This window comes from Leptonotus elevatus, chromosome 1 (genome assembly GCF_054856555.1).
Source record: "Leptonotus elevatus isolate MCC_2025b chromosome 1, RoL_Lele_1.0, whole genome shotgun sequence".
Taxonomy (NCBI): domain Eukaryota; kingdom Metazoa; phylum Chordata; class Actinopteri; order Syngnathiformes; family Syngnathidae; genus Leptonotus; species Leptonotus elevatus.
Window position 1 is genome coordinate 4,495,368 of NC_141239.1, and position 27,121 is coordinate 4,522,488.

Here is a 27,121-nt window from a genome sequence, read left to right on the forward strand (position 1 = left end):
CCAGAATGCCTAAAAACCGACATCGAACCCATCTTTCTTCTACAGAAACGTGCTATTCGTGTCGCGTTTGCGGTTGTGGATACAGAGACCACACTAATCCAATATTCATACAACTTAAAATGTTAAAATTGAATGAATTGGTGGGAGTTAAACCGCCTTAAAATGATGTATGAAGGCCATTGTGAAATGTTACATGCAATTAAACAATTAACATGAGTACAAATGAAGAGGAACAAATATTTTTTCCAAACTTAAATACAGAACAAAACAAAAAGAACAAAGTATTTCAACTCAAGGTGTCATTTTGTGGAACAATCTGGATTATGAAACAAAATGATCTCAGTCCATTCGTATTTTTAAAAAAATGTATAAGAGCTCAACTACTGGAAAAAAAAAATATATAGTACAAGGTCATGTTGTTGATTCATTTTGTTTGTTACCATTATAGCATCTTCACTGCTTAATGTCAATTATTTTGTGTTGATTATTTTTACTTTTGTTATTTTTTCATTTTGATTTTATTTCTTTGATTTTTATTTTTTTTAATCAAGGGCAGATACCATAAGTTTCACTTCTTTCTGTCCCCTTTCATTTTTTTTTTTTTTTTTTAAAGAATGAAATCAAAATTTGAATCGAATTGAATTGAAATAAATGAATAACATAAAAACTGTAAACGCCACAAAACGCTCAATACCGAATTCTCAAAAATCAAAGATTGAAAGCCAAAGATTGGGACCGGACTCGATCCGCTCTGAGTCTCCGCTTGAAAACAAATCAAAGAATCTGAAAAATAATTTTAAAATGCCAGTGCCAGTTAGGAGACGAGCAGCAGTTACATGTGCATCGTCATCACACATCCGTCCTCACTCCAGGTTTTCTTTTCCTCGTAAATTGTTCAAAATAAGCATTTTCGCATGGAATTTTGCACCTCATGAACTTTTTTACTGCCAAACGTGATCCAAAAAGACGACCTCGAGAGTGCCAGCCGATTTCAAGCATTTTCACTCATCTTTCAAAGCAAACAGAATATTGTGTGCTCGGATTACGTGAACGTGGTGGATAACGTGAAAGATTGGATTCCAATCGCACATTAGAAAAAAAAAAAAAAGTAGGATTCTCGTTCTTCGGTAATCGCCATTTGAAAATAGGTCATTTGAGTGACACCAATAAGCTATCATGGAAAAAGTAAGGAGAAAACGAGCTTTTTGTGAAAAGATACATTTTCTGAAAAACTGACTTTGACATAAAAAATTTGTTTAGTGACTTTAGTTCTGTGAATGAGATTGAATGTGACAAAGGCGTTGATCATTCACGTCATCTTTGAAAATGTTCAATTTCCTAAGATCCGCCGTGGTGTCATTAGGGATGCACAATAATATCAGTGGCCGATAATTATCGGCAATTATTGGCCAACTTGATGTCATACAGATAAACCAGATAATGAATAAATCGGCCGACAATTATCGGCAATTATCAACCAATTTGACGTCATACCGATAAACCAGATAATATGGTAGAACTTGAAAGTATATTTGTATTCAAGTGAATTTTGCAAACAATTATCGGCTTTCTTATCAGTTATTGACATCGGTACTTTCTAAATGATTGGTTTATCGGTATCTGTTGAAAATAGCATTATCGTGCATCCCTAGTTGTCGTGTCTTTTGATCCATTGCAAAGAGATACAATGCTGCCATCTGCTGGCCATAGTAAGTGGGTGTTTTTTATTTTTTCAGGAATTGTACCCCATCAAAAAAAACTCTTATTATATTTTATTTATATATATATATATATATATATATATTTATATATATATATTTATATATATATATTTATATATATATATTTATATATATATATTTATATATATATTTATATATATTTATATATTTATTTATATATATTTATATATATATATATATATATATATATATAGAGGTGTCAGACGATTAACATTTTTATATTAATTAATCACATGATTTCAGTAGTTAAAACACAATTAAGCGCAAATCTGTTGTAAATGTACAATAAAATATTTTTTCCCTAAGCTCTTGTTAACATAAAAGTGGACAAAAATGTTTATTTCATAATTTATAAAATTGAGGTAACATTAAAACTGTGTGTGATATTAATTTGTGTTTTGAATTTTTCTTTTCATATTAAGAGCTATCTCATCTTTAGCATGAAGTAACTCGTGAAATTCAGCAAATGTTTAAAATTGTAAAATACACATGCATTTTCATAACTGCTCAATTTTGACATTGCAACTGGAATTCTCCCAGTAAGGAGTGGACATTAATCGCGCGTTAAAAAAATGAGTGGCGTTAAAGGAACTTTAAATGAAGTCAACGCACTAATTTTGACACCCCTAATATATATATGTATTTGTACATGGCCCTAATACGTCGCGGTACGAGTTAGCAATGAGCTGGTATCTTGAAAACCTCCTACGTGAGGTCCCATCCTGACCACGGCGTGCCCGTCTGTCCTCCCTCCGCAGGCGCATCCACATCTCCAAAGCGGCCCTGGACTGCCTGAACGGCGACTACGAGGTGGAGGCGGGCCACGGCAAGGACCGCAACGACTTCCTGCGCCGCCACAACATCGACACGTACCTCATCAAGCAGCCCGAAGACAGCCTGTTGGCCCTCCCCGAGGACATCATGAAGGAAGCGGCCGGCGCCGCCGACCGCCGCGCCAGCGCCGCCACCTTCAACGAGGCGTCTTGGAGCCCCGAGCTTCCTTTTGACAACATCGTGGGCAAGCAGAACGTGAGTGTGCGCCGGACGCCCGTCGCCGGGGAATGTTTGCATGCGTTCTTTTTGTCTCGCCTGTGCCGGAAGATGCCGTTGCCGCGGAAACGGCTGTGTTGTGTGAGGATGATTGTGCTTGTGCGTCCTCCTTTGCGTTTTTGCCGCCAAGACGAGCCGGTAAGCTTGTTTTGGTAACCGGACAGGATGTGACGACACTGGTCATCATGACCGGACGTGACGTGACGAGATTGGTCGCCGTGACCGGACGTCTGTTGTTTTTTTAGAACCAAGCAGAAAGGTATACATTTGGAATGGTGAGCGTTAGCCGTGACCTGTGGCTAACCCGCCAGCCGGTGAGGTGAGCGCTTGCGGCTCCTTCACAGGCGCGCGGATGCTATTTGATGTCGTGCGTTTGTCTTTCTTGAAAAAGTGGCCCCCCCATCACCTCACAATGGCGGCCGGCGGCGGCGCGTGCTTATGAAAGGATCCTCAGAAGAGTTCTGAAGCGTCTTTCATGTTGTGGCTTTGGCGCCGCTTCCTTGGCAGCCGCTCTCGACTCTCCCTACGCCACCTTGTCTGAAAATCTGACTGATAATCGATCGGGCCGATTATCGGCGCCAATATTTGGCATTTTGATGAATATCAGTATCTGCTTTTTTTTTTTTTTTTTTTCAAACCTCAAAGAACTATTTATTTACATTTTCAGTTCACTTTATAGGAGATGTTGCTGACCGTGGGAACTCTCTGCAACTTTTGTTTTTGTTTGAAAGTAAAACAAATATAGCAGCAATCCACTGCAAAAGTGCCGCATGAGCGTCTTGAAATCGTTTCCACAACATTCTGCTGTGTGAAAATATAGTAACAAATAAACGTTTAACATTTCAGTTATTTTTAAATTTTGAAAAAATGCATTTACTTTCGAAAACTATAAGGCGCTATATTTACTTGTACTAGTTTTTGTTAAACTTTTTAAGACATAATAATGAGCTCCCTGAACGTTTTGTTAGGATTTTAAAATAAAGATGTAAATTCTGTAAGATTAAAAACACCAACAAAAATAAAACATTTAGCAAATCTGAAAAGTTGTTCAATAAACATATGGTTTCAACAAAGTTAGGTGTTGGAATTTGTATTTTTTAAAAATTTTACACCAATAATTCCTCACAACCCCCCCCCCCCCCCCCCTTTTACTGAAAATGAATATCGACTCCAAATATCAGTTATCGGTATCATTCACTACTAATAATCGGTATTGAATCGGCCTGCAAAAAAAAAATCCATATCGGTCTATCTCGAGAAATAAGCATTTTCGCATAACATTTTGCCGGTCAAAATCAGAGGTGGCAAATCCAGGTCCAGAAAATAAATCCTTGCCACAGTTTGGCTTTAGCCCCTGATGCTAGTTAGCTAGCTAGCTAGCAATACAACTTTTTGTTAGATTTTTAAAACAAAGATGCCTATTCCATCCATCCATTTTCTTAACCGCTTGTCCTCACAAGGGTCGCTGGAGCCTATCCCAGCTGGCTTTGGGCAGTAGGCGGGGTACACCCTGAACTGGTTGCCAGCCAATCTCAGGGCACACGGAGACCAACAACCGTCCGCACTCACAATCACACCTATGGACAATTTGGAGTGTTCAATGAACCTGCCACGCAAGTCTTTGGAATGTGGGAGGAAACCGGATTACCCGGAGAAAAGCCACGCAAGCACGGGGAGAACATGCAAACTCCACCCATGAAGGACTCGATCTCACGTCCTCTGCACTGAGAGGCGGACGTGCTAACCAGTCAGGCACCGTGCCGCCCACAAAGATGTCTATTGACTAAGAGTTTTTTTTTTAAACCTCCTATTTTATGAATCCTAAAAGTTGCTCAATACACATTTCTTTTAAAATTCCCCCCAAAAATTAAGAGCTGGACTTTTTTTTCTTCAAATTTTGATGCCAATATTTTCCCATCTATCCATTTACTACCGCTTATCCGGGGTCGGGTCGCGGGGGCAGCAGATTTAGGATGGAAGCCCAGACTTCCTTCTCCCTAGCCACTTCAACCAGCACTTCAGACGGGATTTCATGGCGTTCCCAGGCCAGCCGAGAGACATCTCTCCAGGATGTCCTGGGTCGTCCCCGGGGCCTCCCGCCAGTGGGACATGCCCGGAACGCCTCTCCAGGGAGGCGTCCAGGAGGCATCCAAACCAGATGCCCGAGCCACCTCAACTGGCTCCTCTCGACGCTGAGTCCTTCCCGGATGACCAAACTTCTCACCCTATCTCTAAGGGAGAGCCCTTAGAGTATTCGGAATCTTGTTCTTTGGGTCATGACCCACAGCTCGTGACCATAGGTGAGGGTAGGAACGTAGATCGACCGGTAAATCGAGAGATTTGCCTTTCGGCTTCTTCTTCGCCACAATGAACCGATAAAGAGTCCACATCACTGCAGACGCTGCACCGACCCGCCTGTCGATCTCCCGCTCTAACCTACCCTCACTCGTTAACAAGACCCCAAGATACTTGAACTCCTCCACTTGAGGCAGGATCTCATCCCCGACCCGGAGAGGGCACTCCCCCCTTTTTCCTACTGAGGACCATGGTCTCGGATTTGGAGGTGCGGATCCTCATCCCAACCGCTTCGCACTCGGCTGCGAACCGCTCCAGTAAGAGTTGGAGATCACAACTTGATGAAGCCAACAACACCACATCATCTGCAAAAAGCAGAGATGCAATGTTGAGACCACCAAACCGGGAACCCCTCAATGCTTTGGCTACGGCGAGAAAATTTGTCCATAAAAGTTATGAACAGAATCGGTGACAAAGAGCAACCTTGGCGGAGTCCAACCCTCACTGGGAACGAATCCGACTTACTGTCGGCAATGCGGACCAAACTCTGACACCGGTCTTTCAGGGACCGAACAGCCCGTATCAGGGGGCCCGGTACCCCGTACTCCCGAAGCACCCCCCACAGGACTCCCCGAGGGACACGGTCAAACGCCTTCTCCAAATCCACAAAACACATGTAGACTGGTTGGGCGAACTCCCATGTACCCTCGAGGACCCTGCCGAGGGTGTAGAGCCGGTCCACTGTTCCACGGCCGGGACGAAAACCACACTGCTCTTTCTAAAACTGAGAGTCGTTCCCAGCAAACCCTCACAATACGTTTGGGTCTGCCAGATCATATCAGTCAACAGCGGGGTTATCAAATTTGGTTTTACAAACCATTAAGACTTGTCGTTCGCCCTCAAAAAAAACATCACACAACTTTCACGCAGATTCTGTAAGAAGACAATTTCAGACACACATACGGAAGCACGTCCAACTTTGTTTGACGTTTTTCTTGAAGAGACAAATGTCTCAAATTTTGTGGTGTTGAAAATTGTTTTAAAAAATGTTTTAAGGTTTACTCTTGATCTCATCTGAACTTGGACTTGGACTTTTGTGACCTAAAGCTGACTTGGACTTGGTAATGATGGACTTGACTACAGCCCTGGCCACAAGCAAATCCAAATCTTCTCTTCACTTAAGCATGGCGGGATACAAAAGATTGTTGTTTTTGTTCCATTCCAAGAACAAGACAAAGACAAGAACTTGTCTAGCGGAGCTAAAACCATGTGTGTGATACAAGGATAGAAAGACACAATGGCGCATGCGTCGTTGGTCACGCGTGATCAGTTGAAGGTCTCAGTGAAGGTTAGCTTAATGCTAAATGCTAATGGCAAGCAAAGAAAGAGGAAGAAGAGCTGAAACTTCGGATTTTCATCGTCAACGTCTGCAAACTGACGGACAACGCCTCAGCTCTCCTTCTCAGCAACAACATCTCACAACGCTCGCTAACACACTTGCTCACGCTAATGCTAACGGGACATCCATGACACTTCATTCAAATGTATCCGAGCGGAAACGTCGACGTGATGAGCCGATCAGGATTTCAGGAGCCAGTCCAGTCGCTTGTTTTATACTACCAAACATGACAACGTGTGCGGAAGGCGGGCGCAAACAAATGTGATTGGGACATCCCTACAAATGAATAAACAAGGTAAATCGGAATAAAAACAAAGTAAACAATAGAATGTAAGATTAAAAAAAAAATTAAGATGCAAAGTCAGCTGTAAAGGATACAAGCCTAAAAAGACAACAGTGCAAGAAGAGAAATGATATCGGAACGATACAAGTCGAGAAAGACAAATGATTGACGACGGGAACAATCGAAAACACACAGTTTTGAGTCTCACTTGTTGACAGCCTTCGAGCTCGTGCTGTCACCAACAAATATTTTTTGAATCAATTCATCAGATTTATTTTAATTTTGCATGCAAAAGCATTTTTTTCCTGATGACTGTTTATCAACAAGTTTATTTCGTACTTTGTATTCGTATAGTGATAAAAAAAAAGAAAAAAGAAAGAAAGAAGTGGGATTGATGTTGTACTATGTTATCGGTTTGGTAATTTTTTTCCAAAGTAAAAAAATATGTTTGCAAATGTCTTATTTTGATTTAACACACAAGATAATCAGTCGACTTTCATGAAGTACTACAGATATCAATAAACAATTACTGTTGATATGTTGAAATTAGAGGATTTGGACCATTTTTAATATTTAAAATAATGGCTCCAAACGATTACTTGATTATTAAAATTGTTGTCGATTCATTTGATAATCGATTACTTGTCCATTAACCAATTAATTGTGACAGCTCTACCTGTAGGAGTGCTATTTTTCCTGGTTAAAATACGCATTCCATTTTTTTTGTAACAGAATAATGTCATTTCCATTCATTTCAATTGTGAAAGATGATTTGAGGTCCAAGCGTTGTCACAGAACGAATGAACCTTGTATCCCAAGACTAGGGCTGCGTATCGATTCTAATTACCTCAATCGGTTCGATTTCGATTCACAAGCGTTCAGTTCGATTTGATTTTCCCCCGATTCAGTTCGCTTCAGTTCAATCTGATATCGATTAATTATGGAAGAACAAAAATAATTGTAAATATAAACTTAAAATATTCTGAATTGTCTTAAAGTGCAATAAGTTTGGACTTTCATACTTTTAAATTCATGTGAACAGCAAAAAAATACGGTAAGATACAAAAAATTCGGCCTTTAAAATTCAATTTTCTTTAGAATTTATGGGAAGAAATTATATATTTAAATAATCGATTCATATATATATATATATATATATATATATTCGACTTTTTTTTTGACCCAGCCGTACTCAAAACGCCACCGTCGTTTGTTTGCTGTTTTGCAGCAGAAAGTCTTTGCCGTGTTTGTCCATTTCTGTTGTGTGGGTGTGTGCGTGGGTGTGTGCGTGTGCATGTGTGTGTGTGTGTGTGTGTGTGTGAACACTAACAGGACGCCAGCAGGATGCGAGCAGAAAGTTTGCATTTTGCTCGCTTGTCTCTTGTTTTTGTTTTTCTTGTTTGTGATTGTGCTGATGCGAGTGTGGAGGTAAGAAGGAGGTGTCGCAGCATGCGGTTCATTCTATGTGCATGTGCTTCTCCCCTCCTAGACTCTGGCCGCCCTAACCAGAAATTCCATAAATCTGCTTCCAAACCATCTCGCACAAGCTTTGCATGTCCACTCCGGTCCTGAGGAAATTAACGAGCGCATAGAGAGCGCCATCGACTTACGGAGTGGCGATAAGTTGAGGAGAGAACATATCAAAGCGTTCTCGCTGATGTTTAAAGACTCCGGCCTGGAACACAAGGTAGCTGGGCCTTGGAGACGCCGCTGCGGCTGCGGCTGCTTCTTTTGTTTGTTTGTTTGGTTTTTTTGGTTGTTGTGTTTTTTGCTTCTTTTTTTTTTTTTTTTACTTTTCTTCTTTTTGTCTTCCTATTGCTTTTCCCCTCCCTCCTTATAAAATAAACCAAACACATCAAATCCGTCATGAGTAAACGAAAGCCAAAAATTGTACATTCTTGTTCTTCACTTTACAAAAAGTGAGATTTAAAAAAAAATAATAATAATTTTTGGTTAATTTTACATACAGAAGACCAAAAAAAAAACACCAACTGTTTTTCATTCTTATTTTGACTTCAATTTCAATCACTCAGCATTTTAACCTACACTGAACCCATTCTTCTTTTAAAGGTGAAGTCTTTAGTTTTCCCTCGGAAATAAACACTGGATGTATACACACGTAATCCTTCTCAATCAACACCTCCGGGCTTCTGTTAATGTGTGCTGCTGATTTTGTCATCATCCGCCACCACCCCAGCCTGTATTTTGCCATTTTGTTGTGTTTTGCCATGAGAGGGACGTTGGTGGGCGGAAAGTCTATGTTTACCCCTCCAGCCAATCACAGAGCGGCGGGCGTGTCGCTGAAGGCAGGCGCAATGTTGACGAGAAGAGGAGGAGTCTGTTTTGAATTGGTTGTTTACAAACACAAACGGACAAAACTAAAGACCCCACCTTTAAGGAAACGCGCTATTGGTGTCATTTTCGGATGTGGATACAGAGACCACACTAATCCAATATTTATACAACTAAAAACTCTCAAATTCAAAAAATGTATAAAGCCCATCATGAAAATTGACCAATTAACATGCAAATCAAACTAAACTAAAAGGAAAAGTGAGTACAAAAGAAAAATAACGATGTATTTCAACTCAAGGTGTCATTTTGTGAAACAATCTCGATTATAAAACAATCATCTCAGTCCATTCGTATTTTCATTTTTTTTTTATAAAATACTGGAAAAAAAACTATAGTACAAGGTCTTGCTCTTGTAGCATCTTTACTGCTTAATGTCATTTATTTTGTGTTGATTATTTTTACTTTTGTTATTTATTTATTTATTTGTTGTTGTTTTTTATCGGGCAGATACCATCATTTCTTTTTTGTAAGAACAAAATAAAAATTTGAATGGAATTGAAATAAATAAATAAAATCAGTAAACACCACAAAACACTCAATACGGAATTCTCATTCCGAGTCGAAAGCCAAAGAGTGGGACTGGACTCGATCCCCTCTGAGTCTCCGCTTGAAAACAAATCAAAGAATCTGAAAAATTATTTTAAAACGTGCAGGGAGCCAATGGAAGACGGCCAAAGTTGGAGTTATGTGCTCTTTCCTATGAGCGCCAGTTCGGAGGCGAGCAACTATGTGACATGGCAATAAAAACTGTAACAAAAAGACAAGTCAAGCTAGCCGTCAAGCTAGCCGTCAAGCTAGCCGTCAAGTAGAAAAGACAAGTCAAAAAAAGAAAAAAAAAGTCAAAAAAGAAAAAACAAGTCAAAAAGACAAGTTAAGCTAGCCGTCAAGCTAGCCGTCAAGTAGAAAAGACAAGTCAAAAAAGAAAAAAACAAGTCAAAAAAGAAAAAACAAGTCAAAAAACCTAAAAAGACAAGTCAAGTCAAGCTAGCCGACAAGCTAGCCGTGTGGGCCAACTTCAAAATAAAACCTTACTAAGGCTACTGCAGTGGCGTCAATGGATTATTTGTTTTTATTTTGAAGTTAGAAGCTTCCTTGACAAGTCAAGTCAACTTTATTTATATATCACTTACGAATGCAACTTAAAGTATTTTACAAAAAAAAAAAAATATATATATATATATATATATATATATATATATATATATATCATCAAAATGATGACACGCTGTACACCAAACAAACAAAAGTTACTTGAGCCAGAAAAAAATCCTCCATTTTTTTTTTTTTTTTTAATGAATGTTTTTGCCCAAATGCAAGAAGTGCGAGGGTTTTCAAGTTCCTCTGCTGCCTGATCATGTTGCCATCACGAGAATTGTTTTCCCACTAACCAATCTGCGGCTCGTGTCATGTCGGATCATCTTAGATGCGTGTGGATCACGCATCTAAGATGATCCGACTCTTAAATAAGCGTGTACCCGAGTCAAAGAAAATGCTGCGTGCATTTTTTGGCGGGCCAAAGCGACTCGCATTACTCGGGGCCTGGTTTGACGCGTACACATCATCAAATATTCATCGTACCCGTACTTGAAATTGATTTGTTCATCCCTCGCCAGGTGGCGCTTCACCATGTCGTCATTCCTGTTGCAAAATGCATGAGCGCATTTTCGGGGGTTTGCGTGACCTTTCAAAACCCTTTCACTTTTTTTCCCAGATGTCATTGATGATATTTTGCGTGCGTAAGCCAATGACGGACGAGGAATTTTCAGTGGCGTGTTGCTTTCATAAACGATCGCGGTTGGAGTTTTTATGCGCTGCAACTTTTCTTCAATTTGTTTCCCGAGTGCAACGCACGTCTGCGCCTCTTGTCCCGCCCCCACCTTTATCTTTTTTGGCTTGTTTGTTTGTGATTTGCTGTTGACCTCCTCATTTCTCTCTTTTCCTTGAGTTGTCATTTGTTTGTATTTGTTTTGTGTGAGCAAACGTCAAGTGACCTCTTGCTCATTTCCCAGCAGCCTCGGAGAAAGGCGGCCGCCAGCCACGGCGGACGGTTTGCTCGGTCAATTTTTTAAAGTGACAATTCGGATTTTAAAGTCAGAATTCTCACTTTATATATTTTTTATTATTATTATTATTATTATTTTATTTGTATTTTTTTTTTTTTTATTAAAACATTTTTTTTCTCACTTTAAAGATAAAAACAATAAACCAATAAAGTGAGAATTCTGACTTAAATCTCAGAATTCAGGTCATTAAAGGGGGAAAAAAAACAATTGCGTCACGCTTTTTAAAACGGGTCAGTTTGACCCACAACATCATTTAACCAGTTAGTCTACTCGTTTATTCATTCGCTAAATAAAACTTTGTTTACTGATGGGATCAAACCTAGCGGCTCATTTGTTCATGCATTATTTAAAAATAGTCTGTTCATTTATTCACTATATCAAATATAGGTAGCTTGTTTTTTTTTACTAAATAAAACCAAGCTGCTACTTTACTCACTACAGTCAACAAGTTTGCTCCCAGTTAACTAGTTTACTCACTAGGTCAAAACTAGTTGCTCAATGATTCATGCGTGATATAAACGGACCTTGTTTATTCACTATATCGAACTTATCTACTCCTTTACGCGCCAGCTTCAACTTCCTGGACCTGGAAATCAAACATAGCTACTAGTTTATTTGCTAAATCCAAACTAGCAGCTAGTTTATTACCGTGCCCATTTGTTTCCTGCCTTGCTAACATCAATTGCGCCTTTAGCACGTAACACGCTGTAACATACCTAGCCTTCTAGTTTACTCACTATACCAAACCAAGCTACTAATTTAATCATGGTACAAGTTTACGCACTAAATCAAACCTATTTCCTTCTCCCTCGTTTAACAATGACTGATCATTTCCTGCTCAGGTTTAACTTAGCAGTTAGCCTATTTGTGAACATTAGCTTTTGTTGGGGCTCAGCTAACAACTAGTGGCTAACAGCTAGCCTGGTTCTGACAACCCCGCCTGCCGCTCCTGTTCCTCTCACTCTCTCAGCGATGGTGACCAAACGTCCTCTTTTGGCAGGACAGGCCATTTTCTTACATCCTGTTTGGGCGACCGGGGATTTTATAAATTCGTGAAAGTGTCCGGTTGGCATTGCGTGACTAATAGGAGATGAAGTACACTGTGTAACTGCGACTGGTACCACAATTTCAAGGCCGGGGCAAATGTCCTCTTTTGGGGGAGGAAAGGGGGGGGATATGGTCACCCTACTCTTAACGCTTGTGCCGCTTGACATGCTAACGTGCTAACGTAGTGTGTTTGGTGTGTTGTTGTTGTTGTTGTGGGCGTGGTCACGTTTGCTGTCTCCCTCTCACCGTCTCTTCCTCTATTTTTCCTTCCTTTAAGTACTCGCAAATGAGGGACGAAGTTTTCAAGTCCAACCTGGTTTGCGCCTTCATCGTGCTCCTCTTCATCACCACCATACAAAGTCTTCTGCCCTCTGCCAGGTGAAACACTACATCGACTATTGACAAAATGAAAAACACAGCTGCATGTCGCTCCCGCATTGCTGTAAGCAAAATAAATTGTTGACTGACTTTGATTCTGAGCTATGCAAAATGAGTCAACTCGTTTCCAGACTCTAACAAAACTAGCTCCAAGTTTACCCACTATATGAAACCTGGCCCACTAATTTGCTCAACATATCAAATCTTACTATAAAAAGTGAAATAAAAACATTTGAATTGAATTGAATATCATTCATCCAAGCGACTAGCGCTGCTAACTTTCGCATGACACAAACCTCGCCGAAGACCAGACCTAGTCAACTAGTTTACTCACTTTGTGAAACCTAGCAACTAGTTGACTTATTCCTGTAAAAAAAAAAGAAGAATGGCCAGAGTTGTAATTGCCATATGTGGCGCGAGTTGACTGACGATACGGCTGCGCGGGCGCGCAGGATGGTGCCGATGGTGGCGCAGTTGTCGGTCCTGATCCTTCTGCACTCGGGTCTGGTCCTGGCGACCACGGCCGAGGACTACAAATGTCTGCCGCTGGTCCTGCGCCAGGCCTGCTGCTGGATCAACGAGACGTACGCCGCGCGCAACGTGGTCATCTTCCTCTCCATCTTCATCAACTTCCTGGCGGCCATGATCAACATGGTGAGTGACCGCCCGCCCGGGCGTGCGTGCGTGCGTGCGTGGAATTCAAGTGCTACAAGCTGACCTTGGTCCGCTTGCCGCGCATCAGCTGTGGTGCGACTTGCACGAGTTGGCCGCATCGAGGAACGACACCTTGGACCGCTCCCGCGCCGGCGCTGACATCTGCTTCTACCCGGAGGTACACGCGTGCGCTCAGGCGCCGTCCAAAATGGCGCCTCTCGCCTTGACTCCATCATGTCATGACTCCAGGGTTATTATAATTTGGGAATTTGCATTGTAATTAGTTTTTATTTTGAGTTATTTAAATTTAGTTAGTTTGAATTCATTTTCAGGGTGGTCCTGTTCATTTTTATTTGTTTTAGTTATTTAAAAAATGCTTAGTTTTAGTTTAGTTTTAGTTCGTTTCAGTATTAGTTTTCTTTTATTTTCTTTTTTATTATTTATTATTTTATTTAATATTCATGTGTGTTACTTGTGTGCAGAGGTGGCAAATCCATGTCCAAGAAGTAAAAACCCTTCCACAGTTTGGTGTTAGCCATTGATCCTAGCTAGCTCCCTAGCAGGTAAACGAGCACCATGGGAGCTAGCCAGGGAGCTAGCTAGCTAGCTAGCACGTGGGGCTAAAGCCAAATTTTGACAGGGTTTTGATTTTCTGGACCTGGATTTGCCACCTCTAATTGTGCGCAATATTTAATAATGGTAAAATGAGAAAAGTAACTAATTTCTTAGCTAACGTTGCATTTGGTTGTCCCCTCGGAGCGACGTCATCTGAAGGTGCTTTTCTATTGGCTGCTGCTAGATGACGTCACTTCTTTGTGACACTTTCAAACGTCATTATTCCGGTGAAAAAAAATTATTTTAAATCACATTTCAAATCATCCCCAAAGTCTCATGCATTAAATGAATTAAATGAAAAAGCATTTTCGTTTTTATTTTATTTCGTTAACTAAATTGTTTTTGGAATTTCAGTTTTCGTTTTTTCCGTTAAACTAAAATACCCTTGATCATGACGCAATGATGATGTCATCACACGTTGACTCCAGCCCTCAACAGGCTGCTCACTATTAGTCAAGGGACGACAGTGCAGTTCAGTGCGGGCTCACTATTTGGCAAGCTCGCGGAAGCGCGCCACCGTTGTTCCTGATGTGCTCTTTGTGCGTGCGTGCAGTACTTTGTGTTCACGGGCGTGCTGGCGATGGTGACGTGCGCCGTCTTCCTGCGCCTCAACTCGCTTCTCAAGTTGGCCGTGCTGCTGCTGATGGTGGCCGTCTACTCGCTGCTCACACAAGCCTTCTACGCTGCGCTCTTCGTGCGTTACGACGTCACCCACCGAAACGCAGAGTGAGCGCAAATCACGTTTCACATTTCACTCCATTTTTTTCTTTCACAAAATATGTCTGATTATAATCACTTTTTTTCACAAAAATCTGATTTTTCAATCTGTAATTATTATTTTTTCCCCACAAGATCTGATTCCGATTTATATATTTTTAAAATACTTTGTAAACATTTTGTATTTGCAATTTTAATAGTTTTTTAATAAAAAGAATACATTTCTGATCCTTAATATTTTATTTTATCACACAGATTAAGTTTACAATTTTAATCTTTTTTTTTTCTCACAAGCATCCATATTCGAATTTGTATTAGTTGTTTTTCCACAAAAATCTGTTTTCACAAAAAATCTATTTCCAATTTTAATTGTTTTTCCCCCACAACTTAGTGTTCTGATTTTAATAGATTTTTTTCTCCCAAAACATCATTCCTATAATTTTATCTATTTTTAACAAAAGTTTGATTTCCACTTTTATTTTTTTATTTTTTGCACAAAAATTACGTTAGATTGTAATAGATTTTTTAAATTGGTTTTCCCATAAAAATCTGACTTTTTCACAAACATGCTAATTATAGTTTTTGGGTTTTTTTCCACAACAAAAATCAGATTTCTAATTTGTAATTGTTTTTTTCACATAAGATTTTTATTTATTTGTAATCACAAATTTCTTATTTGCAATTTTAATTGATTTTTTTAGATTTAATTTTCTCACACAAATTCAGCTTCTAATATTTTTTTCTCACAAACATCCATATTCCAATTTGTATTTGTTTTCCCCCACAAAAATCTTTTTCACAAAAAACATTCTATTTCCAATTTTAATTATTCCCCGCCCTCCCCACACACACAAAAATTAGTTTTCTGATTTTATTTTTTCCACAAAAATCTTATGTCTGACTTGAATCTTTTTTTCCAAAAGTTTGATTTCTACTTTAATTTTTGTTTTGTTTTTGCAAAAATTACGTCAGATTGTGTAATAGATTTTTTTTTTGCTTTTCGCACAAAAATCTGATTTCTTTTCACAAGCAAGCTATTTATAGTTTAGATTTTTTTTTTTATGACAAAAAAACCCGTACATTTCCTGCATTAGTGCAGTGCTTTTGTAAATGAGCTCTTCTTCCCTGTTTGCAGCCATGTTGTTAGTATATACAGTGCATATCAAACTTTCACGTATGGAAAATACAAAAAAAGGAATGAATGAATGAAAAAATGTCATGGTGACAAATGAAGAAAATGTCTGACCCATATTTGGACTGCTCCAAATATTGTAAGTCTCAAGCGGTCCACGTTGCTCTTTCCTGATGCAGCCGGTTTGATCTTGCTGCTCGTGCATTAGTTGACCTTTACCTTGACAACGGGTTAATGCTGCTCTGGTTTCTGTGGCAACGCTCTGTTCGACCCGTTTCCCGGGAAGGCACCATAGAAAAGAACCTTCGCTGAGCTTCAACAACGCCTTGTTGGAAAATGATGATGATGATGATGATGATGATTGTTTTAGGAACTTCCTGGGCACCAAGGAGACGTCACTGCTCCTCATGGCCATGTTTCTCCTGGCCGTCTTCTACCATGGACAGCAGGTTAGACCCCCCCCCACCCACTCCCACACACACACCTCCATACACACACACCCCTCTGCCCTCAAGGACCGGTGTAGCCAATATTTGCTGCATATAATAAAACAAAAGGAACCAAGAAATAGTAGTCTAGGTGTCAGAAGTCTGTGATTCGGCTCAGGAAGAGAGGAGGCAGAAACTAGAATTTGTGTTTGGTGTTCTGCACCATGTATTAAATGACATCGTGGAAACCCTTGTGGACAATGCAAATATACACATATGTACAGTGGGGGGAAATGAATGGCCATTCAATGCAAATAATAACAATTCTCAATGATTATTTCCCATACAAAAGGGAAAAAATATTCATCCAAGGCAGATTGAAATATCTAGTTGATAATAAATGCCAAAATCTTGAGATGTGGAGTTGATTGGTTGGCAATCGCACATTCCAGTTGCGGCAAAATGAATAAAAGTTCATGCACAGGATTGTCCTGAAGCAGGTGTGCATGAGTAAGTGTGCGAACTGAGAGAATGGGTTCAGGGTTGCAGACTGAAGAGCAAGCGGCTGCGAGAGCCTCCTACCAGCCCCAACCGAGCAGATTTTTGGGCTTCCTGGCAAGAATCTCCAATGGCTTAGGCTGACTTCAATCTTCCTGGGCTTAGCTCAGCATCAATTCAAAGCCTGGCCTGTGCGGAACAGGACCATCTTAATATTCTTTGTGTACACAATCAGAAAACTAAATCGCATAAATAACACATACGCATAACAACAGGGCGTCGAAGGCGCGGCGGATGGAATTGCTGAAGTCCAATGCGATGTTGGGGTTTCTGAGGGCAGAGGAGTCGAGGCGAGACTGAGTCGAGGCGAGACTGAGTCGAGGCGAGACTGAGTCGAGGCGAGACTGAGTCGAGGCGAGATACGGGTCCTGAGACCAAGGTTAATCCGTACTCGTTGGTCAGAGGGCAGGCTGGGGTTTGTTACCGTTTTGGGCAGTCCGGCTTCTTTTCCTAGTCAGTTTCGTAACATAAAAGGGGCTTCTCCTGAGTGGGTTGTTAGCCCTCCGCAGGATAGTCGTTTGGTGGGGCTGCCACCTCACAGCGTACCGACACGCTGGGGTCTTGTTTGTCTGCAACCTACCTGGAGACCGTCCCGCCAAGGGTGACCCTACCAGGAGCTCGCTCCAGACGGGATCGCTCTCCAGGGTCACTGGAACGCACAAGCCCCCTCGCCGCATCAAGGCCAAGACCCAGAGGGGGATAAATAACACTAATTGCATTATAAATACAAAATAGTTCGAACCCGTCATCAATATTGTGCAATATCAAGCTGTTAGACATGTCAATTAATTTATCAAATACTATATTGTACTATATGAAAGTGCTAAAAATTTACAAAATTAGCAATAGCAACTAACTAAACCAATGTATTCTTCTTCTTTTTTATCTAGTTTTATATTTTTTTATTATTTTTTTACTTTAATTTTTTTATTTAGGGATATATATATATATATATAGTTGTTTTTATTTCATTTATATTTATTTTTTGTATAAAATTTTTGAATTGTATTTTTTATATCTGTTAATATTCTTTTATTTATTTATTTACTAAGTCATTTATTTTTAATTGTGTCTGTTTTGGTCCTCCATACCAAACGTCCCCCGCCGGTCTGCAGCCGTCAATAAATATTTCTAAAAACCAAAATGATGATGCGTATAATTGGTTGCGGGATTCATCAGCAAAATGCTTGAGCGATTGGCGGCGAGAGGCACTAAAAAGCTCCCAAGCATGTGTCCCCCCCCCCCCCCCCCATCATTCATTTGTTGGGATTAATTTGCAATTAGCAAATTGCTTTGCCGCCGTTTGTTCAACACAAGAGACGAGTCGAAGCATTTCCTCCATGGCTTCGTTGTTTGGATTTTTATTTTGCCCCCACGGCCCCCCCCCCCCCGAAAACATAAATGTGGGCTTCATTGAAGAAAAATCCTGCTCGCTCACGTCTGCGGCGTTTATCCGTTTGTGTGTTTGCGATGCAGCTGGAGTACACGGCGCGATTGGACTTCCTGTGGCGCGTTCAGGCCAAAGAGGAAATCAACGAGATGAAGGAGCTGCGAGAGCAGAACGAGAACATGCTGAGGAACATCCTGCCCGGGCACGTGGCGCGACACTTCCTGGAGAAGGACCGCGACAACGAGGTCGGCCTTCACACGCCACCTAAAACTCAAAATGGCCGCCGCTCCGTTCGTGTGCCCCGGGGGCCATGACCGGCGACCACTCCATTCTTCGCTTACTTTCGCTCTGGCGTTGGCTTACACAAATTGACCACATGAAGAAGACAGAGCGTGAGAGAGGCAAAATGGGAAATTGGAGAGAGAGAGAGAGAGGATGGAGGGTGGAAGGGGGAATATAGAATAAAGAGGGAGAGAAAGAGGGGGAATATGAGACAGGGAAAGAAAGAGATAAACAAAGAGAGACGACAAATAATAAGAAAGAATGAGAGAGAGGGAAATAAGGAGAGAGAGAAAAATATAATAGAGAAAAGAAAATATGAGAGAGAAAGGAGAAAGACAAAAACAAAGTGTGTGTGTGAAAGAAAGAAAGAAAGAAAGAAGAGACAAAGAATGAGAGAGAGAGAGAAGAAAGAATGAGAGGAAATGAAAGAGAAATGATAAAGATTGAGCAAAGAATGACAGAGGGAACAAAAAAGAGAGAAATGAGAAAGAATGAGCAAGAAAAAAGAAAGACGGAATGAGAAGGAAATAAACAGAGACAAATGAGAAAGAATGGAGAAAGAAAGACAAACAGAAGTGTGTGAGAGAGAGAAAGAGACAGAGCAATAAGTGACAGAAATGAGAGAGCGAGAGAAGAAAGAATGAGAGAGGGAGCGAAAAAGAGAAATGATAAAGATTGAGCAAGACAAAAGAAAAAGGAATGAGAAGGAAAGAGAGAAATAAAGAAAAATAAAGACCTGTCGCGGGTCACGTATGGCGCCCTATCCCGACTGGCTCTCCCGCCTCGGACCGGTCGCCCGCCAATGTCATGACATACGTTCAAAGAATGGAGCGGCCGGCGGGCCAACCAGGGTTATTATAGTTTGGGAATTTTCATTGTAGTTATTTTTTATTTAATTTTTTTAGTTTTAGTTTAGTTTTAGTTTAGTTTTAGTTTAGTTTTAGTTTAGTTTTAGTTTAGTTTTAGTTTAGTTTTAGTTTAGTTTTAGTTTAGTTTTAGTTTAGTTTTAGTATTAGTTTTAGTTTAGTTTTAGTATTAGTTTATAGTTTTTGTTTTTGAATGTGTATTACTTGTGTACAGAGGTGGCAAATCCAGGTCCAGGAAGTCAAAACCCTGCTACAGTTGGGCTTCAGCCATTGATGCTAGTTAGCTAGCTAGCTAGCTAGCAGGTAAACAAGCACCATGGGGAGCTAGCTAGCTAGCTTAAAGCCAAACTGTGGCAGGGTTTTGACTTTCTGGAGCTGGATTCGCCACCTTTGCTTGTGCGCAATATTTAATAAACAGCCTGGAAATCATGAGAAATCGACTTCACATCACATTTCAAATCATCCCCAAAGGCTCATGCATTAAATTAATTACCAAAGACTAAAGCAAAGGACCTGCGATTGCCCGAAGCTAGCTGGGATAGGCTCCAGCGACCCTTGTGAGGAAAAGAGGTTAAGAAAATGGATGGATAAAACAAAGGAGATTTTTGCTATAAATGTAGTTTGCATTTTTTTAAAGCAATTAAATTTTGATTTTATTTCGTAAACGAAATAGTTTTTGGGAATTGTAGTTTTTTCGTTTTTGTTAACTAAAATGACCCTGTTACCAACGGCGCCCCCTGCTGGCCGCTAACGCTCGGCGTTTGTGCGCAGGAATTGTACTCGCAGTCGTACGACTCGGTGGGCGTGATGTTCGCCTCCATTCCGGGATTCGCCGACTTCTACTCGCAGACGGAGATGAACAAGCAGGGAGTCGAGTGTCTGCGGCTGCTCAACGAGATCATCGCTGACTTTGACGAGGTCGCCGCCCGCACGCCCGCCGCACGTGCGCGCGCCCGCGTGTGTGTCTTTATACGTTGTTGTTGACATTGTGTGCGTGTGCAGCTGCTGGGAGAAGAACGCTTCCAGGACATCGAGAAGATCAAAACCATCGGCAGCACGTACATGGCGGTGTCGGGTTTGTCTCCTGAGAAGCAGGTGAGCGCATCGCCGCCGCCGCCGCCGCCGCCCGCAAACGTTGAATGTGATTGGCTGACGCGTGTGGCGCCGCTGCGTTGACAGCAGTGCGACGACAAATGGGGTCACTTGTGCGCGCTGGCCGACTTTGCCATCGCTCTCAACGAAAGCATCCGAGAGATCAACAAGCACTCCTTCAACAACTTTGAATTGCGAATAGGTACGCGCCGCACGCCACCGCACATCTGGGCCGTCTCACAAAAGTCAGCACACCCCTCCCATTTCTGCAGATATTTCCCGATACTACTACAACGGTGACAATTTAGTGTAATTGTTCCCTCAAAATGATTACTGATTAATAGATGACTGGAAGCATGTACTGCGGTCTGATGAGACTAAGATTAAGGGAACACTGAACTGAGAAAAAAAAAAAGAAGGTTGGCAGTATTTTGATTTTATTCTCACAATTTTGACTTTTAAGTCAGAATTCTTAGATTAAAGTCAGAATAGAATAAAGTCCGAATTCTCACAGAATTCTGATTTAAAAGTGAGAATTCTGAGAATAAAGTCCGAATCCTGCCAACCTTCTTTTTTTTTTTTTTTTTACTCTTCACTGGCCCTAATCCTCTTCGGTAGAAATGTGAGGGGTGTGGTCACTTTTGTGACATAGTTGTCACTGTTGTCCAACTTGTCTGGTTTTGTGACTTTTCTCACAACATGTCACGCCGCACCAATCACTACATTTCTCCGCAAGTGCTCCTCTGGCGTGACTTTAACGTGTTTCCCTTCACATGTGTGTACATTCTTAAAGTTGCCAGTAAATTCCTGTAAATACACAAATACAGTATGTCGTTGTAAAGTCCAACCATCCATTTTCTTTACCACTTATTCCTCAAAAGGGCCGCTGGAGCCTATCCAAGCTAATACTAATCAATAGCGAAGGACAAATGAAGCTTCATGAAGAACTTGTGATATTTTTTGACTCCCCCAGATCCAAATTGTACAGTTTACATGTACAAGTTTACTGATTAGTAGTGATGGGAAAATGAAGCTTCATGAACCTTCATGATGCACTTGCCAAAATGTTTTTTTACTCCTATAGATGGTGCTCTTGGTTTAAAGATAATGGCGATGGAAATTAATTACAATCCCACTGCATCTTTAAACCAAGAGCGCCATCTAAAATGAAGCTTCATGAAAACTTCATGATGCACTTGCCAAAATGTTTTTTACTCCTATAGATGGTGCTCTTGGTTTAAAGATGCAGTGGGATTGTAATTAATTTCCATCGCCATTATCTTTAAACCAAGAGCACCATCTATAGGAGTAAAAAAACATTTTGGCAAGTGCATCATGAAGGTTCATGAAGCTTCATTTTCCCATCACTACTAATCAGTAAACTTGTACATGTAAACTGTACAATTTGTATATTTATCTGAAACTGTGAGCTACTGTATTTAACAAACAGTTTGCAATCTGTTTTGGGTTCCATTAATATAACATTTTCCCATGCTTAAAGTGTGAACTTTAACCCCAAGTAAGATGTTTTGTTGATATTTTCCATCAAAAATGGATCTTTAAACATCAACCGTGTTTATGTTTGTTCACATCACTCGCCTTCGCTCACAGTCAATACAACAGACCAGACTGCCTGCCTGTGACAAGATGGCCGCCCCGTGCGGACGTTGGATTCTGCGCATCTGGTCTTTATAGATATCTAGGCGCTAGATCTAGTGGTTCTCAAATGGGGGTACGTCAAAGCACTCCAGGGGGTACGTGAGATTATATCTTAAAAGTAGATGTAAATATTTCAGAAAAATATAAGTTCACAAAATGAATTTGATATTCAATTTCAGTATCCTAAAAATCCAGCAACTCCCCCAACGTGTTATTATGCCACCTAAAATCACCTGTCAATCACTTGAAAACTTTATTCAAAATTCAGTGAATCATTTCTTTTTGAGAACAGAGCTTTATTATGATCCCAAATGAGGACACTTTTATATGCACAAATCTTTATTTATAATTAAATTTGCTTTATTTTTTTAGTGATATCTTTTTATTTCCAAATAATAATATAAAATAAAATAATAATCCAAATTTCCAGTTCAAGAGGCCGCATAAAAACAAATAAAGTTCCAACGTTTAATAAAGCAGACAATGGTGGCGCAGATTTGAAGTTAGTTTTGTTTTTCCAATCAGAAAAGCTTTGCACTGGTTGGCTGAAAAAAAAATTCTCAGGTGGTACGTCACTGAAAAAAGAAGAACTGCACTAGATAAGTTCATACCCGGGGAGGAAAAAAATATGGCGGACCAAAACTGCAAATGTACAATCAATTCAAGGATACGTTCATAAATACAAATGCAAATAAAAACATATATATAGCAAAGTCCTTGAGTTACTCAGAGACTCGTTTCATCCTCCATTTGACGGTTCGTCTTGCTACGTTTGCCGTTGCAAACCTTGAATCGTCTTCCGACTCCCCCCGCCCTCCCCCAAGCAAACGTGGCTTTTCTTCCTCCCCCCTTGCCAGGCATGGCGCAGGGCTCGGTGGTGGCGGGCGTGATCGGCGCCAAGAAGCCGCAGTACGACATCTGGGGCAAGACGGTGAACCTGGCCAGCCGCATGGACAGCACGGGCGTGAGCGGCAAGATCCAAGTTCCCGAGGAGACTTCGGCCGTCCTCGGGGAGCGCGGTTTCGCCTTGGAGTACCGCGGCGAGATCTACGTCAAAGGCATCAGCGAGCAGGAGGGCAAGATCCGCACGCACTTCCTGTCGGGCCGCGTGCTGCCCAACCCGCTCATCATGCAGCCGCGCAAGGTGACCGGTCAGTACTCGCTGGCCGCCGTGGTGCTGGGACTGGTCCAGTCGCTCAACCGGCAGAAGCAGAAGCAGATCCTCAACGACAACAACAACTCGGCCATCATGAAGGCGCACCACCATCACCACTACAACCGCAGGACGCTGCTGGCCAACGACGGGGGCGCCGCGCACCACGCCGACGCCCCCGACAAGACCGAGGCGTCCTGAGGCAGCCGCAGATTTGCCCCGGGACGATGACATGGGGAATTTGGGAAATATTCGCAACTGGAAACTTTCCTTGGGAATTTTCAGCAAAGGTAGCAGCGCATCCGCCTCATAGTTTTGCGGTCAGGGGTTTGAATCCGGCATGCGTGCGGTTGGTGGTAGTGGTGCGACGGATCTCAAAAGTCGCGGATCGGATCGCGGATTTGAGTCCCGGATCGGAGCCTTTTTCGGATCAGCAAAAAGAAGAAAAAAAGAAAAGATAAATAGTACTTTGTCTTTATTTTGTAAAGCGCTTTTTCCATTAAATTAACTCATTTGCTCCCAAAAATGTATAAAAAGGTTCTATTTTGAATATTACCATGCTCCCAAAGCCTTTCAAAGGCTTCTGACAGGCAGAGGTGACATGGTAGTAATTACAACAACGGCCAGCAGGTGGCAGCAGAGTATAAGAGATCAGCCAGGGCCATGTTGCAACAAGCTCTTTTTGCCAGTGTTTTCAACAGATTTGTGAATATTGAAGGGAGTAAATGGAGAGTGAATGACAAAGTAGCCTTGGTCCAGATTATTGAAAAAGAATTCAAGTAAGCCAAAGTCAAACTTACTTATCAGCCAGCAGCCAGACTCTCAGAGAGTCGTTGGTCATGCTAACAGCTAGCCGCTAGCCACTTGCATCGGACACTTCTGCCGTATCATACACTGGCGGCGTAATAAATTGGCAGTTTCGTAACATCCTCAATTAGCGATTGAACACGAGTTCGGGATCGCGACGACAACTACAATGTCAATCAACTACGATAAAGTAACGTCTAAAAGGGAAGTCAAGCTAGCCATCGCGCCACGACGTAAGCTAACTTCAAAGTAAAAGGCTTTGCCGTCCATGTGTGACTGTATTTGGTCAACTTTATTGTGAAGTTAGACTTGACTTGAGTATGTTTCAGCTTCCTTGACATGTGAGAATGGACTGTGAATGCGCACTTTCTTTTGGTTTGGTTCCATAAACCCCCCCCCCCCACACACACACACACACACACCCCCACCACCAACAACAACCAATCCGCAGATCGGGCCTGATCCGAACCGACGATCTGTGGCACCACTAGTAGTTGGCATGTTTGCCGTTAAGAAAAATTTGGATTTTTACATTTATAACAAGAAATTCAGCTGCCAATTTGTTGCCATATGACCAGAAAGCAAAAATTCCAGCTAATTCCGGCCTTCCTAGGGGTGACCAGACCGGTTTAATGGGAACTTTCCCGGTTTTGAGCCTTGTGTCCAAACACTAGATGGCCCGTGCGCACTGTGAGCCAATGAAGTGGTCACAGGGCGGCCATCTTGGAACAGGGCTGCTCCAGCACTCATAAGATTACAGTCAATGGAGCACGAACTTCCAAATAGCTCAACTCTCCCAAATTCTCAACCCTTTTTCTCAACCCCATTTAAAAACGTTCTCTTTTGAATATTACCATGGTCCCAAAAACATATTTATACGTTTGTTTATTGTGCTGGAGCATACATACAGAAGGCGTTTACAAAAAACGGCCAGCGGGTGGCAGCAGAGTATAAGAGATCAGCCAGGGCCATGTTGCAACAAGCTCTTTTTGCCAGTGTTTTCAACAGCTTTGGGAACAATGATGAAACTCGTTTTATCCTGCAAAACAAAATCAGATACAAATATACTTTTTTTCCTGATGAAAGAAGAGACTCGTCTTCCTTTTGGTAGGTTCCATGTTTTTATAGCAATAGAATACAATATTCTGTGGGCCTTGCAAAATCAGTCCAAATCCAGAGTTCCGAGTATTTGCGTAAGCCTTCCCAGCGACGACACCGCAACGCACCTGAGCAGGCCCCTCCCCTAAGATGGCCGAACAGTGATGACGCTACAGATTCCGCCTTGAGCTATCTCGTGTTCTTAAAGTAGTCTTGTAGTCTTTGAGATCGGTCTCAAGACCACTTTTGAAGGGTCTTGGTCTCGTCTAAGAATCCAAAGCTTTTTTTCAGACAGGACGGACTCCGAATTTTTGGATCAAGACCGGTCGAGACCGGGCCAATACTACTGCCATCAGTGAGAATGTCCTATTATATTATTTTGATGCAAACATCATGAGAAAAAAAAGATACTTGTCATTTTGTTGTGTTTTGTGTGTGAGTGTGATTTTGTTGGATACATATTCGGGATGGGTGATACCAGTGATTTTGAATTTGATCCGATACTAAGTAATACTGGGACCAAATATTATTATAATACTACATATACAACCTTTCTTGTCTTGGGTGTTGACCTCCAAAAATCTTGGTCTTGTATCGGTCTGGATAGTCTCTGGTCTTGGACTCGGTTGCTGTGGCCTTGACTACAACGTCGATATCTTTGGCGTCCCGAGTACCGGTGGATTTCGTCAGCCTCGTCATTTTGTCCTGTTTTTAAGCAGGTCCCGTCCCGGCGTCTCATTTTGGCCCATGTGTATGTCAATCGCACAGTTGCCATAGCAATTGATAGGACGAATCAATTCAAAAGGAATTCAACTGTTAACATTTCGTCTGATTGACTTTCACGTTTGCATTCTCACCCGCGTCTCATCGCTAACAGACGCCTTTTTGTCGCTACTTCCTGTTTTTCCGTGTCTGAGAGTCATGGGAAATGTAGTCCTAATAGGCTAATACTGCGGTTGCCACTCAGACCTAAAGCAAGCTGAGCTTTTGTGGCGGCATATTTCCAGTGTTACAATGCGGGACCGGCGCAAGGTCAGCAGCACAGACAGCTTCCAAAATCTCTGGGACGAGAAAAAAAAAAAAAAAGTTGCAGAATGGTGAGTGCATTTCATTGTTCGGAGCTGTTGAACTGTCAAGCAAGATAGCATTTAGCGTTAGCAATAAAACAAGATTGACTAGCAATTCATTTTGTTATAAATAGTTCCTAGTGAGAAATGTATTGTAAACTGTATTTTGGTGTTGAGCGAGATTATCGTGTGCTAGTTTTTAATTTTGAAAATCTGGTCATCCCAATTTAGTTAGCATTGCTCATCATTTTCACTTTTTTTTTGTATGTGTGACAAGAACGTTGCAGGTTTGAATTCAGGCTCCAGACCTTTTTTTGTTTGTTTTTGTGGAGTTTGGAACACTTCTGAGTGTAGTTAGCATGTTTGCCGAAGTGGCCATGTCCTGGTACATTCCGAATTCACATTAGCATGTTAGCTTCATTGAAGACTCAACAGGAATTTGTCTTTAAGGACTGAATGTGAGCGTGATTGTGGAGTAGATTTCGGGTTTGTTCCCATAAATTCCCATGGAAAGTTTACAAGTTTGAAAATTCCTGGAATTATGCAACCCTAGCGGGAACCCACAACCGCACCCACCGGACACTCATCGATGTTGTGGGTGCAACGCGAGGGACCGGATCCGCTTGCCGTGTGTCCAAATTCCCCCCCCCCCCCCCCGGAGCGTCCCAATGATGTTCCTGTTGTTTGTCACTTCCTCTTCTTATGTGACCTTTAACCCTGCAAACTTTGCCCCTCTCTCCCTTGCCACCATTTTATCTTTCTTTTTTCTATTTCTTTTATATGCGACTGCTCAATTAAAATGTTTACTTTTTTATACCATCGCCTTCTGCTCTCTTTGTCCGTAACGCCGCTGGCTTTTTTTCCTGGATGGGAGGGAGGGAGGAAAGAAGGAAGGAAGAAAATAAGTAAACAGGGAGGAAGGTAGGAAGGAAGGAAAACAGGAAGGAAGAAAATAAGTAAATGGAGGAAGGAAAGAAAGAAGGAAGGAAAC

The 27,121-nt window shown here is 41.4% G+C and overlaps 1 protein-coding gene across 3 annotated transcripts in view; it reads left to right on the forward strand.

The window, feature by feature from the left end:
- Positions 1-26,946, forward strand: part of adcy8 (adenylate cyclase 8 (brain)) — a 66,654-nt gene extending 39,708 nt beyond the window's left edge. Inside the window, exons 7-18 of one of the 3 annotated variants that reach the window (XM_086072250.1) lie at positions 2,501-2,771; positions 8,259-8,456; positions 12,512-12,612; positions 13,065-13,266; positions 13,355-13,444; positions 14,435-14,607; positions 16,101-16,179; positions 18,193-18,351; positions 20,026-20,172; positions 20,257-20,349; positions 20,434-20,548; positions 22,863-26,946. In XM_086072250.1, coding sequence (XP_085928376.1) covers positions 2,501-2,771; positions 8,259-8,456; positions 12,512-12,612; positions 13,065-13,266; positions 13,355-13,444; positions 14,435-14,607; positions 16,101-16,179; positions 18,193-18,351; positions 20,026-20,172; positions 20,257-20,349; positions 20,434-20,548; positions 22,863-23,359 — 2,125 coding nt within the window. In that variant the 3' untranslated portion in view covers positions 23,360-26,946. The remainder of the gene's footprint in view (positions 1-2,500; positions 2,772-8,258; positions 8,457-12,511; positions 12,613-13,064; positions 13,267-13,354; positions 13,445-14,434; positions 14,608-16,100; positions 16,180-18,192; positions 18,352-20,025; positions 20,173-20,256; positions 20,350-20,433; positions 20,549-22,862) is intronic. The other 2 variants (XM_086072241.1, XM_086072232.1) reach the window with 2 other exon arrangements.
- The last annotated feature ends 175 nt before the right edge of the window (positions 26,947-27,121 follow it).